Source organism: Ascaphus truei, chromosome 2 (assembly GCF_040206685.1).
Source record: "Ascaphus truei isolate aAscTru1 chromosome 2, aAscTru1.hap1, whole genome shotgun sequence".
In the NCBI taxonomy this organism is placed as follows: domain Eukaryota; kingdom Metazoa; phylum Chordata; class Amphibia; order Anura; family Ascaphidae; genus Ascaphus; species Ascaphus truei.
Window position 1 is genome coordinate 194151247 of NC_134484.1, and position 18270 is coordinate 194169516.

At 45.6% G+C, this 18270-nt stretch overlaps 1 protein-coding gene across 1 annotated transcript; it reads right to left on the bottom strand.

The window, feature by feature from the left end:
* Positions 1-1514: 1514 nt before the first annotated feature.
* Positions 1515-16459, bottom strand: SNRNP48 (small nuclear ribonucleoprotein U11/U12 subunit 48). The gene is made up of 9 exons (XM_075585746.1): positions 16280-16459; positions 15098-15205; positions 14934-14994; positions 9100-9180; positions 5458-5646; positions 4785-4906; positions 3427-3533; positions 3077-3232; positions 1515-1694 (listed from the first exon to the last, which is right to left on the bottom strand). The coding sequence occupies exons 1-9, from the start codon at positions 16412-16414 to the stop codon at positions 1652-1654; spliced, it is 1002 nt and encodes a 333-aa protein (XP_075441861.1). The 5' UTR covers positions 16415-16459; the 3' UTR covers positions 1515-1651.
* Between the last annotated feature and the right edge of the window lie 1811 nt (positions 16460-18270).

Genomic DNA, 18270 nt, shown 5'->3' on the forward strand with positions numbered 1-18270 from the left:
TGGGAAGTACTCATGCAACTTTACTACACAGCATAGGATAGAGTCCAGGGGTGAGCAAACTTTTTATGCCGAGCCCCCCTTTTTATCCATGAAATTTCTCGGGCCCCCCTGTCTGATGTAATCAAAATCACATTAAAAAAAACCCTTTATTAAACGGTATACAATGTAAATACAAATATGTCTAAGGCCGCGCATATAGGGCCCGCGACGTCGCCGCTAGCGAAAGTTGTATTTCGCTTTGCGGCGGCGGCGTGGGCGACCAGGCCATTGATTGGTTCAGGGGCTGTCACGAGGCGACAGCCCCTGAAAAATCAAATATTGCCGGCTTAAAAAATTGCGTCACCACGTCACGCTTACTATAAGCGCACGCGGCGGCGACAATGCATTTGTTTTCTGGCAACGTTGCGTCGCTGGCACTATAAGCGCAGCCTAAATACTTGCATACTTCAACAGCTCGCGCTTGCAAAATTAGGCTGCGTCCACGCTGCCGCTGAGAGCGGTGACATCACCAACTCTCCAAGCATGAGCACAGGGCGTCCTGCATAATTTTGCAAGCACGAGCGGGGAAGTGTTTACACTTTGTTTTATTATTTCTGTACATTCATAGTATGATTGATATAGTGGCAGCCTACCCTTTCACTTGCAGAGGATCGCAGCGAAGCAGGTTGGCAGCGGAGGAGAGCAGGAACACAGCTCTATTGTAGGGCAGACATCGGAGGGAGGGGCGTTTGACATCACAGCGCTGGGGCGTGCTCCTCCCCCGTACCTCTGTATCACGTGGCCGCCACGTGCACTATTCTGTTTGGCCGCCCGCGCACATCTTTTTTGCCTGTGCACCCAGGTTTTGCCGCAAGCCCTCCGCCTAAATAATCTTGCGCCCGGGGCGCCCCCCCCCCCTCAGTTTAAGCACCGCTGCATTCAATCACAGCACACACACACTCACAACCCTCAATCACAGCACACACACACACAACCCTCAATCACAGCACACACTCACAACCCTCAATCACAGCACACACACAACCCTCAATCACAGCACACACACCTCAATCACAGCACACACACACACACAACCCTCAATCACAGCACACACACAACCAACACTCAATCACAGCACACACACAGCAGTATATATATATATATATATATATATATATACACATATACACACACACACACACACACACACACACACACACACACACACACACACACACACACACACCTGGTGGGTGGGGGGAGGGAGTAACTAAGCCTGCTCAGGTCCCCCCATGTGCTGCTGAAAACGGGTGGGTAAAAGACAGGAGGAGGGTTTGTGTGTGTGCAGGGAAGGCCCCACAGCAAAGCCCCGCCCCCTCTGCAGGCAGACACAGCAGAGGAGCAGCCTCAGCACGGAGCTTCTGGCCGCCCGTGCACAGCTCTGCCCGCCCCCGTTTCCCCGCACGCAGCCTGCGCCCCCCCTACATAATCTTGCGCGCCCCCCAGTTTGCGCACCGCGGGGAAAGACCATCTTATTTATTGTAATATTTTTTTTTAATGAACTGTATATTTGCAAACATGAAAATAAAAAAAAGTTGATGGGATGGCACCTCTAATTCATATATAGAAATATTCATATATAAAAAAGGAAAAATAACAGTTGGTAATTTCTCTATTTTCGTCTTTTATGGCTGTGGTGGTGTCTTTCTTCATCCCTGAAAAAGAATGGGACAGTTTACCAATAAACTTTTTGAAAGGCTATATTTAAACACCTCCATAAAAATAGCTGTTAAATAGGCTATTTAAAAAAAAAAAATAAAAAAATCCCAACAACAACAACATGTTCAAAGGACAGTAATACAGTACATTGTTTTCCCAAATGTTAAATTTCTGTATCACTCTTAGCAGTTTCTCTCCCCCCCCCCCCCCCATTCGAGATACTTACCAGTGACATTACCAGATTTAAGTCACCCTCCAAGTTAAACAAAATGGCTTCCAAATGACAGGTCAATCACAAACCACATCAATATTTTTGGCTTCCTATTGGACTTCCATTTAAATCCCCTTTAAAACCAGGAAGTAATGACGACATCTTCACCGGTAAATAGGTCGAGAACAAGGGGGTGTGGGGGGGGGGCGTTGGTTACGGGAGCTGAAAATAGAGCAATTCGGCTCTGAAGGACCCTCCGATTTCAATCCTGGTTAAGAGGGTTAGTTAGGGGGGTGGGGGTGTTGTGGCTTAAACCTAATGTACAATTCATTTGGTTCCACTTTATTATCCATTTGAGGACTTGGGACAATGTTAAAGCACAAGGGGTCTTGTCCGATATTTTAAATCCTCACATGACATTCTTTCAACCGTTTATAATACAAATGTGTATATAGAATGATAAAAACGTAAACTTTACATGTTAGGACTGATCAGGCTGGATTGCAGCTTTTACTACTTCTGCACATCATATTGCAGAGACGAGAAAAGAATTCCTATACAGAGCACTCTGCCTCTACTAATTTTAATTACATTTATTGATTATAATAAACAGAAGAGAATTCAAACAGACGTAAAACGTAAAACCTGTAAGATGCTAATTGCTAAAGGATTTCACACTATGGCTATGCTGAAGCCTATAAAGTGTTGCACACTCCTTATAGTCGCAGCTGGAACCCTGCTGCAAAATAATGGATACTAGCAAGCTCTTAAATCTATTGAGCATATATTAGAAGTCAGATTGAACTGATTGACTGGCTTACTGGAATACTAATCAGATAGTGTATTCATCATCCCACATGCACCTTTAAAAGTATTAGACCTCATACTAATGCGTGCGAGGTAGACTCCAAGGAATGCAGTGCATACACTCTCCGTGGAGCATAGTGTGTGTAATTATTTTTTTTTGCAACACTTTATAGGCTTCAACATAGCCATGGTGTGAATGCTCTCTATAGGGATTCATTTCTCGTTTGGTGATGCAGCATATTGCGCGCACACATGTACCCCCTTTTGCTTTGTCGCTGCGTGACACGAAGCATGAGGTCAGGGATATAATGGGTGGGCACTGTCTGTAGCAGCGCTTAAAGGAGTAAAGGAAAACCTTGCCTGTCTCTCTTCCTTTTGGATTCCTTGCCTTGATCCCGACTCTGATGTCTGCTGTGTGGGCTCCTGCTGCGCTCTCTCCTGCGTCCAGAGAGCGGCTTGTCCCGGTGACTTCCGCCCGAGTGTCTGGAGTCCGCTGAGGGTGATCTCCGTAACTCTCTGCCAAAGCAAAGATCAATGCCAAATTACCCTTCTGGAGTTCACACCAGGCGGCCTGTTAATCCATTCAGCGACTATGTTTTGCTGGCTCATCTGGCATCAAAGCAATTTTAAAAAAGAAGCAGCAAAAGCCTTGAATAATGAGCTTGTGCCGTGTGCTTGGGCGATAAGGATCTTTTCAAACGTCTATTTACCGTCTAACAGAAGATGATGAAATGGAGGAGCTTGCTTCATCGTGCGCCTCATCACGCCAGTGATTGCTGAGCTCTTCCATGTGCACATTAATAACATCCCGGATGATCTGAAAGTTACAAAATCAGGAATACAGTAAATATGTAATCAATCCGTGGGCAACAGCTTGGTGCCTTAGAACTCATTCACTGCCAGGGGGCTGCAATGCAATGGTGGCCCCAAGCAGTTAAACCACTGAAGCAGCTCTATTTTATCCACCTGGGGGGGGGGGGGGCGGGTTAGGCTGACCCACGGAGCTATTCTGTGGCTACCTGGTAGAGATAGAATGGCCACAGAGCTAGGTCTCACCCCCGCAGCCAATAGAAAATTGCATCGGTTTCAAAAGATGACCGCATCTTTCTGTCAGTGACCCTGTTGGCCATGTTTGTAGTTTTGTTTTTTAAATAAAAGAAAACAGGGGGGATGGGGGGGGGGATCTCTGCAGCTTGGGAACCATGGAGTATGCCGCGGTCAGTAGAGAACGGATGAGCTCTGAAGTACCCACTGCTTCAGATAAGCTAGAGAGAAAAAAAATGTCCATTGGGAGGGTGTACACCTCGGGAACAGTGCGAGTCACTGCACCATGAAGCGCCACTCCTCATGGATGTAGTAACTACGACCTGTGGCACACAAAAGGGTTAAAGTCTTCACAAGGACTTTTAAAGAAAGGCCAATTTCCAGTTATATTATAGCATTTATGGCTTTCTTACATACAGTTTCATCTCTGGCTGTTTAAGTTCTGTTCATTATACAATTGTTCTGCATACTGTGTTTTAAATATTATTTAGTCAACATATTGCCTTACAATTTTAGGTATGCATTATAAAAAATAAAATTAAAAAAAAAGTCTCTTTTGAGCATCTTTCCCACCATGTGAACATATCTTATTACAGTTCTTTACGTGTAGGGGGGGGTTAAAGCGGACATTACCAGAAATGCAACGTACAGTAGATATGGTACACAATATCACGAAGGTGTTTACTTGCGAGTATTCTATAGTTTATAATCTCTTCATGTATAGGTTTTGTACAGTACAGTTAATGTGAGAAGCAACAGCACGTCTATTTCTCCCTACGCATCAACGAAAGGGATGCATGGTGCGTGTATTTTACCAAGCGCAACGTTACGTTCTTTTTCAGAACATGGCTCAGTGAACCATCCAAGGACCCAAGAAGCCAGCCCCTGCATTGTGCTACAGTGCATCAAAAGCCCATGAGAGGGTGATACCTATAGGCAGAAATAATGATAACACATAAAAGCAGCTAGAGATATTTAGTGATTAGTATTCAACTTAACCAAAGCCGTCGTGACCACATCTTACCTCAGTGTAAGACTTCTTTGTTATGTGAACGTTCTTTGCCCTGTAAGACTGGCGACGTCTCTTGTAGTCCCTCATTTCGGCCATGATTTCAAGGTGAGATTTGGGGCCGTTCTGGCCATCTTCTAATAGGGCGTGAAAATAAGCAGAAAAGGTTAGCAATTGCTGGTAACGGACAAGACCGGCTAATTGGCTCCCAGGGTCAACAGCTTAGAAAAAAGGACTCTGTGCTGGGAGAAGCAGCCACTGGTCATCCTCTCTCAGTGGATTCAGTTAGTGACCAAACGACTATGTATTTATTTCAAAATTAAAAACCATAAAAAGCTTATCCAACTCTGTGTAGGTTTTGGTCTCTTTCACCTGTCATAGCTTTTTGTCTCTGCACAGATTTGCTTATGGCTATAAATTCAAAGGCAGAAAAAGCAATATTAATCTCTTCCCTATAGTATTACCTACTTCACATTTCCAAATGCCTAAGAGTCAGGGTATTCCCTGCAATGGGGGAAAGCTAATAAGTGATACACTAAAGAGTCTGTATCAAACTGCATGAAGAACGGCAATTTGTCTGTTTTTGATAAACAGCTAAGTAACAAGTCAATGCAGAGAGCAGAGTAAAAACAGATAATAGTGCTACACGTAGAAACAGGCATCACGCCAATTCTGAAGTCACTCTTACCTCGATTTAGTTTGGCAGCTAAATCCTCAAACAGATCAAACTCATTCTCCGCAGCCTGACCTATAGATCTCTGCTTCTTTGTCTCCTCGAGGACATAGTCATATAAGGCAAGGCGGTCGGCAGACGTCAGGTCACAGATAACACGCTTGTGATTCTGAGGAACTTCAATAGGAGAGGAGGAATATGCACCTACAGCACAGAAATGGAATGGCAGCATTGGTGCATACACATCATACAAGACAGCTACTTATCTTACGGTGATTATATTGATGTGGCCTCCCTTCACTTTCCTCATTTACAGAAGCAGCAGTCATGTTTCACTAATATGCTTTAGTAATAGGGTACTAAGAAGTCTCAAGATACTTATTACATGAGTGTCGAACACATTCCTTATGTAGTTTAGGGAGGAAGTAAAAGGGAGAAGGCTGCTTGAGAGGAGGAACATACAACATTTAAACTTTGCGGTAGGGAAGTTGCAGGATGTCTATGATCTGCACGTATCTTGCATCCTATGTTGTTCTTGAATTAATTTAACTTAAGCTTGCAGAGGCACAGAAAGGACTGTGGGTGAAACAGCGGCAGCCTCTACTCTCTGCTTGGGGAAACACATGAATCGTGGATGGATGAAGGACTTATTTGCAGCAGGCAATATCACCCTGAAGAGGACAAAGCTAACTCAGTATTTTTTTTTATCCAAAAGGATTGTGTGGCTTTACATAGTGATTTCATTTGAAGGCCTAAATAATGAATTTCACTTGATGTGTCCTTTGCTTGAACCACCAGATAATAGACTCTGGTAGCTGAACTCCCACCAGTGTATATGCATCAATGGGGCTTAATAGAAGTCACCTTAGCTGTGACGTCTGGTAAGTCGGTTCATTTCAATGGCTTTGCAGCACAAGCCACAACACACATGAAATAAACGCCAATGTTTTAGAACGAGCACCACTTTTATAAATCAAGTTACTTTATTACAAGTTTTGTTTTTGTTATTGAATGGTTCATTATGGCTTTATTCAGTAGAAAGCAGTCTTGTATTTTGCTGAGCAATGAGCTGATGCAGGCTGTTCATACAGCGAGTCAGATTGAGGCGCAACTTAAAGTTTAACTGCAGGGCACTATCAGAACGACACGGTCGCAGTCATGGACACTTTACAGCGTTCGACTGAATGAATATGTGGATTCGTTACGTAAAACAAGGAAACGACAACTTTTCTAAGTGCACAAAATATTTTTTTTTAGAAGGAGCTGGAATTTTGCAAACGCAAATAGTGACAAGTATCCCAAAAAGCATTTTAACCAACCATATCTAAGCTACAGTAGTAGCATGAAGCAAAGAAAGTCAAGAACTGAGGTGTCTCTGGAGACTGAATAATCCAAGACTGCATATAAACCGATCAGTCTCTAAAAATTGGTAGACTCATTCAAATTGATACAGAACGTTTGGTTTCAAGAGCAGTATATAGTACTTGTAAAATAGGACCGCCTCTCTGCCAAGGAGTGAAGGGTATAAAGTAACAATTTGGCCAAAAATAACATAACGGTACTAAGCTTTAACACATTGTAAGTCCGGCTTACTAGCCTGGGCGTTAAGGCACGTTACCAAGCAGTACTCTGTGAGTCTGGGCCTTTCTACGTGGGTATGTGAAGTGAACATCAATATTAAGAACTTCTGCACCCCATCTCCTGTTCCTAGCACTGTTTGATTTGTTATCTTTCTCACTGGCTTCTTCCCCCAAGATGCCCGTCCATTCTGTAAAACTGGCACACATACACACTACAATATTTGCATCTCCCACCAATCAGAGGTGGGTCAAGCATAAAAAAAAACCACATTCCCCTTGTATAATGAATTTACCTAAAAGCAGCATGCATTACCGGTAAATGAGATTACCAAGAGGGTTTGTTTTTATAAAGGAGTTCTAAGAAAAATAAATTAAAAATATTACCCATCCTCATTCACACACACAAAAAAAATAAAATTATATTGCATATACTTTCTCTAGCCATCGTAAAATCAGCAGCCTAGGGCATATAATTATTTGAAAAGGATATCGCTTGTAAAGGATACTGCACATACACAGTGGTTCTTATCTCTGAAAATTCAAGACTCTAATTCCGCTTTATACTCACCCCTGTTATGGAAAGAAAAAGAACCAAGGACAACTATTGTTTTATTGAGCACAAGCAATAAGCAATAAAACAAAAATGTATCGGCTGCATTACATGAAAGACAGGTGGACATAGCACTGTCATGATGATTACCGTGTGCAGCGTACTCTTTATAACAGACCGAGTATATTAAAACACTGATATGTACTTAACATTTTTGGTTTAATCTATACTGTAACATAACATAAAAAGAGCAAATGGGCCGAAAGGTTGATGAAAGTTAATGCAGCCGATTAACCAAAGTAATAGAAGATTTCCCTTTTGCAAGAATAAACACCACCTGACTTTTGTAAGATCAGTCTTGTCCCCGGTTCCCATGTTCAGAGGCACTTTGGGATCTTTGTGTGTGTGATACGGAACACTTATAGCTTATATAATAAGCAATACAAATAAGCAATAAAAATGTTCTACCCAAATCCAGCCCCAAAGCTCAGGATACCCTCTCCTTTAGCGCTTGCATTGCCCATCACAGGGGGTGCACAACATTTTCTAATGGAGGCACCGAACTGAGCCCCACACTTAAGAGGCCCCGCGTTCTCCCCCATGGCATTTAATCTGGTTACTGGGGAGAGAGTGGGGCCTCTGTAACTGCCTTTTACCTTCTCTCCAGCATCTTCTGATAGCAATGACGTGGCGTCACCATGACAGCAAGACGGTGCAAAGTTGCAGAGATGCCGGAGGAGGCGGGTGGGGGGGTGCGCGATGTACAAATGTTTGCGCACCCCTGCTCCATCACTACTGAACATTTTTTATTATTTTTTTTAAATACAGATCCAGTATATTTTTAAATATATCTTGATACAGATATCTATAGAAATAGATATACAAGAGCAGAGCTAACATAAAAATGGTGGTCCTCCCATGGATTATTAGAAGTGAAGTGGTCCACGATATGGAAAAGTTGACTTAATGCATTACCTATTAAGTTAGACTGTAAGCCCTTCGGGCAGGGCCTCCCTGTGCCTTATGTGGCCATTTACCTGTTGCACTTATACCTACTGTTTGTCATGTATTTACCTTGTATTGTCATTTTATGAAGTGCTGGGTACATTGTTGGCACTTAATAAATATGATGATACATACATGTTGAACCTACACATTGGTGGCGTTTGTGAGAGAGCAGCACCACCCTCAGGATGAATAGTGGACTGCAGAAACCTTCACAACTTCAGAACTCAATCAATCAAGCGGACAGTCGAAATAGTAAAATATTATTTAAATGCCTTCTTTTGAATAAGACAATATTGGATGACATACTTTCTTTTTTTTCTGAGCAATCCTGGACTAACCAATCACTAAACATCTTCTCCCTTACCCCCATCCCACTGTTAGAAAGTCATGGTGACAGTGGCAATTAACCCGAGGTTACACTAATGCTTCACTAGGCACACGTCAAGCGTACAGTATGTGTATAACCCAGTCACCAAGTGTTATTTGCAAAACACGCCCCAACATTTTTGCTCCACTTACTTTTATCGTAAGGCACATCGTCTTTCCCACTAGACGCGCGTTCCTTTGCTTGTCTGATTATCTGAAACTGCTGAGCTTTATCTGTTTGGAAGCAAAAAAACAAAAGTTACCTCTAAGAACAATCTGTACACTAGGTTGATCAGAAGTTCAAAAGCCTGCGTGTACCAGATATCCAAAATATAGAAACAGGTCTTATGGAATTAGCCAAGAAAACAGAGATTTGACTTCCCGTTTTAGAGAAGAGTTTCTTAATGATCCTGCTCTCCATGCTATACATTTCTGCAGGCAAACACTTGAGCGCTACCCTCTATTTAAATCAGGCCCCAAAAAAAAGTTTTAGATGGTTAGCGTAAGGCTGTGACATTTTTACCCTTTTTCAATCAAGACAACTACATACATGTTTTTTTAAATTGTTGAATGCAATTTGTCCAAAGCCTAGGAGGCCACAAAGCAGTGCGGCCGTCTGCCTTTCACAGCGTATGAATGGGGGAACCCATGGCAACCATATACGTTAGCAGAAGACGCACCAGGACATCCCGACATTTATTACACGTATAAGTGTTTTAACAGAAGCGCAGCATGGCTTTTTTATTTATTTTTATGGTTAATGTTAAAAGTAATGGAGCTGAAAAACAAAATCACTTAAAAAAAAAAAAGCAGCAGCTAGCACCGATTTTTTTTTGCCTTATTGCCCTTTGGATCTACAGTGTATGTCATGAGGGCCACCACGCTCTTATAACATACCCGTTATGCATGAGCATGCGTGTTTCTCATTACGATGTACACAGAGGGATAGGACCCTCACCTCCACCGGAATGACGTTGAGATCAAGTGATCGCTCGAGCAATCACATGATCAGTAAAATGCTGGACCGGGCAGGAGCCTATAGCATTTACAGCGTTAACAAACATTATTTCTTTCCCTTTCTAATGCAGTTTTGTTTCGTATTTTTATTTTTTGCTCCGTTCAGGAGATAAGCGTTTAAAATATTTAGTGTCCGGGAGGGGAAAATGCAGCTCTTTCTCGGGCCCAGTGCACCTGTGGTAACCACAGACGCGTGAGAATAGGAAAATCATTGTTTAAACACTTTTTTTTATTCTTTAAAGAGCAGGACATGCTCAAGGGGCAAGATACTAATATTAGAAAGGGATATATATATATATATACTAGCTGAGAGACCCGGCGTTGCCCGGGATGTAAATGCGTAATAGGTAGTATTATTTATAAATCGTGGAACAATAGGTGACTGTTTGTTGTAAAGGTTGGATAATAATATTGAAAAGAAAGATGGAAGAAAATGTAATATGATGTTGTATAAAAATGGTTAATTGTAACCACACCACAGTACAATGTATATTTTGGTGCCATAAGTGATGTAAAAATCTGAGTCGTGTGTCCTGCTAGGGTGTGAGGCGGCGGGTGGCGCGTGGGTTGTGAGTGCTGTGTGCGAGTGGGGGTCCTGCTAGGGTGTGAGGCGGCGGGGTGGTGCGTGGGTTGTGAGTGCTGTCTGTGAGTGGGGGTCCTGCTAGGGTGTGAGGCGGTGGGTGGCGCGTGGGTTGTGAGTGCTGTCTGTGAGTGGGGGTCCTGCAAGGGTGTGAGGCGGCGGCTGGCGCGTGGGTTGTGAGTGCTGTCTGTGAGTGGGGGTCCTGCTAGGGTGTGAGGCGGTGGGTCAGTGATGTCGGTGCGTAGGGGCGGGAGGCAGCAGGTGTGTGTGGCGGCAGGTATGTGTCGAGTGTAGCGGGTGTCTGTTGAGTGCGTGCAGCGGCTGTGAGGCGGTGAGTGAAAGGCAGAGGCGGCCGGAGTAAGGGCGGGTGAAAGGCAGAGGCGGGGGTGGGGAGGCGGTAAGGCGGGCATGAAGGCGAAGGGCGGCGGGAAGGGGAGGAGGGGGTGGAGGAGGGGGGCAAGGGGTGGAGGAGGGGGGCAAGGGGTGGAGGAGGGGGGCAAGGGGTGGAGGAGGGGGGAAGGGTTAGAGGAGGGGGGGGAAGGGTTAGAGGAGGGGGGGGGAAGGGTTAGAGGAGGGGGGGGGAAGGGTTAGAGGAGGGGGGGGAAGGGTTAGAGGAGGGGGGGGAAGGGTTAGAGGAGGGGGGGGAAGGGAGGGGGGGGAAGGGTTAGAGGAGGGGGGGAAGGGTTAGAGGAGGGGGGGAAGGGTTAGAGGAGGGGGGGAAGGGTTAGAGGAGGGGGTGGAAGTGTGGGAGGGGAAAGGTAAAAAGAGGTGGAGGGGGGGGGGGGAACAGGAGCGGAGGGGGGTGTGGAAAGGGGAGCGGAGGGGGGGAAGGGGAGGCGGGGGGGGGGGGGGAAAGGAGAAGTGGTGGGAAGGGGGAGGAGGGGGGAGGTGGTGGAAAGGGGGAGAAGGGGGGAGGTGGTGGGAAGGGGGAGAAGGGGGGAGGTGGTGGGAAGGGGGGAGGTGGTGGGAAGGAGGAGGAGGGGGGAAGGTGGTGGAAAGGGAGAGAAGGGGGGATGTGGTGGGAAGGGGGAGGAGGGGGAAGGTGGTGGGAAGGGGGAGGAGGGGGAAGGTGGTGGGAAGGGGGGGGGAGGTGGTGGGAAGGGGGGAGGGTGGAGGTGGTGGGAAGGGGGGGAGGTGGTGGGAAGGGGGGGGAGGTGGTGGGAAGGGGGGGAGGTGGTTGGAAGGGGGGGAGGTGGTGGAAAGGGGGGGGGAAAGGGGGAGGGGTGAGGTGGTGGGAAGGGGGAGGAGGTGGGAAGGCGGGGGGTGGGAGGCGGAGGGAAGGGCGGGGGTGGGAGGCGGTGGGGAGGCGGTGGAAGGGGGGGTGAAGGGGAGGTGAAGGTGGGGGGTTGGAGGGGAGGTGAAGGGGGGGGGGTGGAAGGGAGGTGAAGGGGGGGGGTGGAGGGGAGGTGAAGGGGAGGTGGTGAAGGGGGGGGTGGAGGGGAGGTGAAGGGGGGTGGAGGGGGGGGAGGTAAATGGGGAGGTGAGGGGGGGGAGGTAAATGGGGAGGTGAAGGGGGGTGGAAGGGAGAAGTGGAGTGAGGGGAGGTGAAAGGGGGTGAGGGGAGGTGATGGGGGGTGAGGGGTGGTGAAGGCCGCTCACTCACCCGTCCGGCAGGTCCCACGTGGATCTGAGGCGGGAGGCAGCGTGTTGTGGCCGCTCTCCCGCTGTGTCCCGGGCGCTCGCTCGCTCCCCCGCTGACTGTAGCGGCGCCGGGGGGGGGGGGGGGGGGGTATCGGGGAGACACTGACACTGGAGGGGAGGTGGAGGGGAGGTGAAGGGGGGGTGGAGGGGAGGTGAAGGCCGCTCACTCACCCATCCGGCAGGTCTCACGTGGATCTGAGGCGGGAGGCAGCGTGTTGTGGCCGTTCCCCCGCTGTGTCCCGGGCGCCACCATCTTGGGCACTCGGCGCCGCGAGGCAGCCTGCCTGGCCACTGGCTGTTCCCCCGCCCGGGGAGGGGTGAGTTGTAGCGCCGGGGAGGGGGGGGCATGTATATGTGTGGGGGGGGGAGAGGTGGGAGATATAGAGGGGGGGTCTCGCACGGCCGCTGACACTGGTTGGGGGGGGGGGGCGCTGAAGGGGTAATAATAGTGTGTGTGTCCCGCTGAATGTAGCTGCGCCGGGGGAGGGGGGGGTCGGGGTGAAAGCGCGGGAGACACGGGGAGAGGAGGAGGTGCGCGCGGGTGCTGCTAACTGTGAGCCCCGCTAATGTATGTAACAGTGTGTGTGTGTGTGTGTGTGTGTGTGTGTGTGTGTCTGTCATTGTGTGTGTGTGTCCCTGTGTCTGTGTGTGTGTGTCCCTGTGTGTGTGTGTCCCTGTGTGTGTGTGTGTCCCTGTGTGTGTGTCCCTGTGTGTCCTTTGGCCCGTCACTCCGCCTCAGGCCAATGAGAGGTGTGCGGGGGCGGTCCAAGGGACCAATCAGATTTCCCGTAGGGACACCGGACATACAGGCAGGCAGGCAGGCAGGCAGGCAGGCAGGCAAACATACAGTGCTTTCACTAATATAGTATAAGATATATATATATATATATATATATATATATATATATATATATATATATATATATATATATATATATATATATATATATATATATATATATATATATATATATATATATATATAAACAAAACAGAAATGGTAAAGGAGCGCCTAATGCAACAACCTGCCTAACTGTGAATAAGTAGCCAACTGCGTTGATATAACCTATGGGGTGGCTAAAGTGATATAATATAATTAAAAAACCCTATGTAATTCTAAGATGAAATGTGTAATAACTTTAATACAAAGTGTACATAACAAAATTGTTAAAAATGCTTCTGAAAAAAATGTGTGTTGTAATACAAAAAATATCTTGAATGAAATAAAAAATATAAAAAAATATAAAAAAATGAAAATAAAAACTTTTTTCCAAAAAACTTTTAAAACCTTAAAAGTCAGAGTCCTGTTCCAAATGAATGCATCCAGGTATAGGCAGCCCGTTTATAAGGGATCACAACTCCCTAGGAATACCTATGAAAGAAAAAAGAAAACAGGCGCACACCTAGTGCATTAAAGTTTACCAATAATTTTATGGAACATTTAAAACCAGACAAATGCCCACTCACAAGTAAAGCGTTATTTGAAAGCAGTTATAAGATTGGCCCTCATAAGCCAGTGGTGCCGTTCGAGCCTGTAATGGTGTCCTCTCGTGCGCGGTCTCCTTCTACCGGAAGTGACGCTCACCCGGTCTGGTGTCCCGCACAAAACGGAAGTCCCTCCAGGAAACCGAGGCCTCTCCTGACTGCCTCTAGCTGCTGCACCACCAATCAAGCCAAACGATGTGTCCACTGAACTGCTTTACCGAGCCTCCCACAAGCTGCGTTCCTCTCAGTCTGCTCTCAGTGGGACAAATGTCTGCTCTGCTCTAGCCACGCCCTATGCGTTTCGTCATCGATGATGACTTCTTCAGGGGATCGCGTAGGGCGTGGCTAGAGCAGAGCAGACATTTGTCCCACTGAGAGCAGACTGAGAGGAACGCAGCTTGTGGGAGGCTCGGTAAAGCAGTTCAGTGGACACATCGTTTGGCTTGATTGGTGGTGCAGCAGCTAGAGGCAGTCAGGAGAGGCCTCGGTTTCCTGGAGGGACTTCCGTTTTGTGCGGGACACCAGACCGGGTGAGCGTCACTTCCGGTAGAAGGAGACCGCGCACGAGAGGACACCATTACAGGCTCGAACGGCACCACTGGCTTATGAGGGCCAATCTCATAACTGCTTTCAAATAACGCTTTACTTGTGAGTGGGCATTTGTCTGGTTTTAAATGTTCCATAAAATTATTGGTAAACTTTAATGCACTAGGTGTGCGCCTGTTTTCTTTATATATATATATATATATATATATATATATATATATATATATATATATATATATATATATATATATATATATATATATATATACATACAAATATATATATATATATATATATATAGAGAGAGATGTATAGCAACTGTATATATTACTGTATGTTCATTCGCATGTCTTAGACAGGTCTGCAACCCTATCTTTCCCCATTATCACCCAGCACACAGCACTTCCACTGCAGCAAGGGATTCTGGGAATTACATGCAAATGAGCACCCAGTGCCACCTTTTGTCTCAAGCTCGTATTACACAAGCAAGTCCTATATATGTGGTGATTGCTGCTTTAAGGAATCATTTCCAAAGCAGGTCACAGCAATTATTCTTTTAGCATACTCATTTCATGAAATGTCAATTTTGACATTTGCAGTCGATGTGCCAGAGACCGACGCTATGAGAAGACAAAGTAATCAGTTAAATCATCTTTCCGGATGTCTTCATGCACTGTGTTCCAGGATATTGCTGCTGCGCATAGGACATATTACTTACCGATAACAACTGATGGTATTTTTGCTTTGTTATAGAAAAAGCGTGGGTCGCATACTATGGTCTATATAAATTTAAAAAGAAAAGAAAAAGTGTGTTAAGCTACAAGTTTCACCTTCCTGCAAATCAAAGTATGCATTAAAAAGAAGAGCATTTTTGATAGCTACCTCTTCCTTGCTATATCCCAGTTTCCGCAGACTACACGTAGTCATATGCTTCTCCAGTGACGATCTAGACATTCGGTGATTATCATCATATGGACATACTACAGTCTCCTAAGGAAGAGAACACATTAACACACAGCAACTAACAGCAACTAACAGGAATCGGTTTCTGTAGTCTCAGTAACCCCCTTATGTAGGTCTTCTGCTTATAAAGGTTTATGGTTTGCCTCTGAATTCTAATAATTGCTAAATGAAAAACTATTAAGAGCAGTGTTATTTTTTTTTTTTACTTTTTGGGGTTAAGCAACCCTATATGTATATTGCAAAATTTTGCAGGAACCCAACCCTCTCAAAGCACATTTTTAAATGACCCGAAAATAGCACGGAACCCTTTTGTGGATGCCTGGGGAACCCAAGGATTGTTAGGAACCCCTGATCTACACTTTATAAACATGTGGACCATGCTTCCAAAGCTAGCATGTATATAAAGTAATTCAGGACACAACAGTATTGCTTTCACACAACTTGTTTCCATTGTGCAAACTTTAGAGTTAACCTAAATATGAAATGCTTCACCTGTTTTACACTGACATATTTCCTGTTACATCATAAATTTGGGACACACAGTACAAAAAAAATTATTTAACAAAAAAGAAAGCTATATGCAATTGCATATCTGCCATTACAGGACTTACCACTAATACACACACACCATGTTTGCCCTCACATGTATGTAACCATTTATATAATATACCGGTACATAACTCTGTACCCCATTGTACCACACTGCAAAATATGTTGCTGCTTTACACAAACAGTAATAATACACACACTTACAAATTGTCATTATAGGAGATATATATATATATCATTATTGACTTTAGGAGTGTTTTCCATTCTCTCCTCCTTTATCTTTCTTATTATAATACTATGCATGTGTGTTGCTAGCACATGAGCCTAGAGTCTATCACTAACAGGAGTGTTATCTCCCATATCCAGCCCCAGATGTCAATGCAATAATGGACATGTTACTCTCTCACCCCTCACTTCTCTGGTGTTAGTAGTGATATAGTTTCATACATTGTCACAGATACCCCGCTCTCCCCCTTGCTAGCGGTAATCTCCCCCCGCTCTGTACACTACACACTATAAACCCATACACTATTCATACGAGTGTTATCTCACCTCTGCCGCCCCGGCGCCCTCCTGCTCCCAGCCCAGCTCACGCAGCAGCTCGGACAAGCGGCCCTGGCACCGCTCGGTGAAGTCCCGCAAGTCCCGCAGTAGATAGCCGGGGCTCCCGGGCTCAGGATCCTCCATAGCTCAGCAGCGAGAGCGGGGACCCGGAAATGACGTCACGAGGATGATGAACAGCGGGACAGGAGGAGCGGAAAGTGTTCCAAGCCTCGCTCTGGTATGCAGGCGGCTCCTGTGATTGGAGGACAGGCGAGGGGCGGGAAGTATGTCTGGAAGGTGAATGTGATGGGATTCTGCAGTGACACCTATAGGCTGCAAAACCCACATTCACTTACTGTGCTGCTCTAATAAACAGCAAGGCACATTCATAATATGTTAATGACGTAATGCAGGGTATGCGATTTTATTTATATATATATATATATATATATATATATATATATATATATATATATATATATATATATATATATTCTGCACAATGGGCTGGCAGTAAACCCTGGTACTATCAGGTTGCCAGTAGTTGTGTAGCGCACTTTCCCCCACCCCCTCCCCCTAGGAGATAAGGTGTCTATGGGCTGTTATATACAGCATGCGGCCGCGCGTGCCTATGCGAATGCGCGTGCACATGCCGCATGCTTTTCCTGTGTATAGAGCCGGGAGCTGCAGGTAATGTATATGTATGTGTGTATATGTGTGTGTGCATGGGTTGTGTGAGTAAAAATAAGTACTAAATAAGATTATTTTTTTTTGTTTTGCAATCCTTGACACACACACACACACACACACACACACACACACACACGCATACATAATACATACACACACACACACACATACATTTGAGCGCAGGCAGCGGCGCAAAAAGATGATTCTCTTCATCTTCGTCTGTCGGCTCCCCTCTCCCTGCCGTGCGCGCGCGGCCCTTGTGTAGAAGGGCTGACTCACGTCAGCCAACTAAAATTCCGAGCGCGTGCACAGTGTAGCGCGCGCCCAGCACTATAGAACGTGCCTATGGTGTGTGCGTTACCTGTGGCTCGCAGGACACTTGAACCTCCACCGTTGGGAGCCTGGGGTGTACCTGATTCGATAGGTGATAGCGCCTCCACCTGCGCGGAACCCTAACTATGTGGGATAACCCCGTGCAGGACCATATATGTACAACACACACTGATGTAATAAAACAATAGCACTTTACTGTGAGCATACAGTTAGGTCCGGAAATAATTGGACACTGATACAAGTTTTGTTATTTCGGCTATGTGCCAAAATAAATTCAGGTTACAGTTAAATAATGAATATGGGCTTAAAGTGCAGTCTGTCAGCTTTATTTTGAGGGTATTCACATCCAAACTGGAGAAAGGGTTTAGGAATTACATCTCTTTAATATGTAGCCCCCTCTTTTTCAATGGACCAAAAGTAATTGGACAATTGACTCAAAAGCTGTTTCATGGACAGTTGTGGGCTATTCCTCAATTAAGCAGGTAAAAGGTCTGGAGTTGATTCCAGGTGTGGCATTCACATTTGGAAGCTGTTGCTGTGAACCCACAACATGCGGTCAAAGGAGCTATCAATGCAAGTGAAACAGGGCATCCTTAGGCTGCAAAAAAAAAAGAAAATCCATCAGAGAGATAGCAGAAACAGTAGGAGTGGCCAAATCAATAGTTTGGTACATTCTGAGAAAAAAAGAACGCACTGGTGAGCTCTGCAACACAAAAAGGCCTGGACGTCCACGGAAGACAACAGTGGTGGATGATCGTAGGATCCTTTCCATGGTAAAGAAAAACCCCTTCACAACATCCAGCCAAGTGAAGAACACTCTCCAGGAGGTAGGCATATCATTATCCAAGTCTACCATAAAGAGAAGACTTCACGAGAGCAAATACAGAGGGTTTATCACAAGGTGCAAACCATTCATAAGCCTCAAGAATAGAAAGGCCAGATTAGACTTTGCCAAACAATATCTAAAAAAGCCAGCC

What these genes read in the sequence shown, in the direction of transcription:
- SNRNP48 (XM_075585746.1), bottom strand. Translation starts at nt 16,414, where the DNA reads ATGGAGGATCCTGAGCCCGGGAGCCCCGGCTATCTACTGCGGGACTTG. An exon ending in AGGGCGCCGGGGCGGCAGAG is followed by an intron (nt 15,206 to 16,279) that starts GTGAGATAACAC and finishes TCTCTTCCTTAG; the next exon opens with GAGACTGTAGTATGTCCATA. An exon ending in AATACCATCAGTTGTTATCG is followed by an intron (nt 9,181 to 14,933) that starts GTAAGTAATATG and finishes GCTTCCAAACAG; the next exon opens with ATAAAGCTCAGCAGTTTCAG.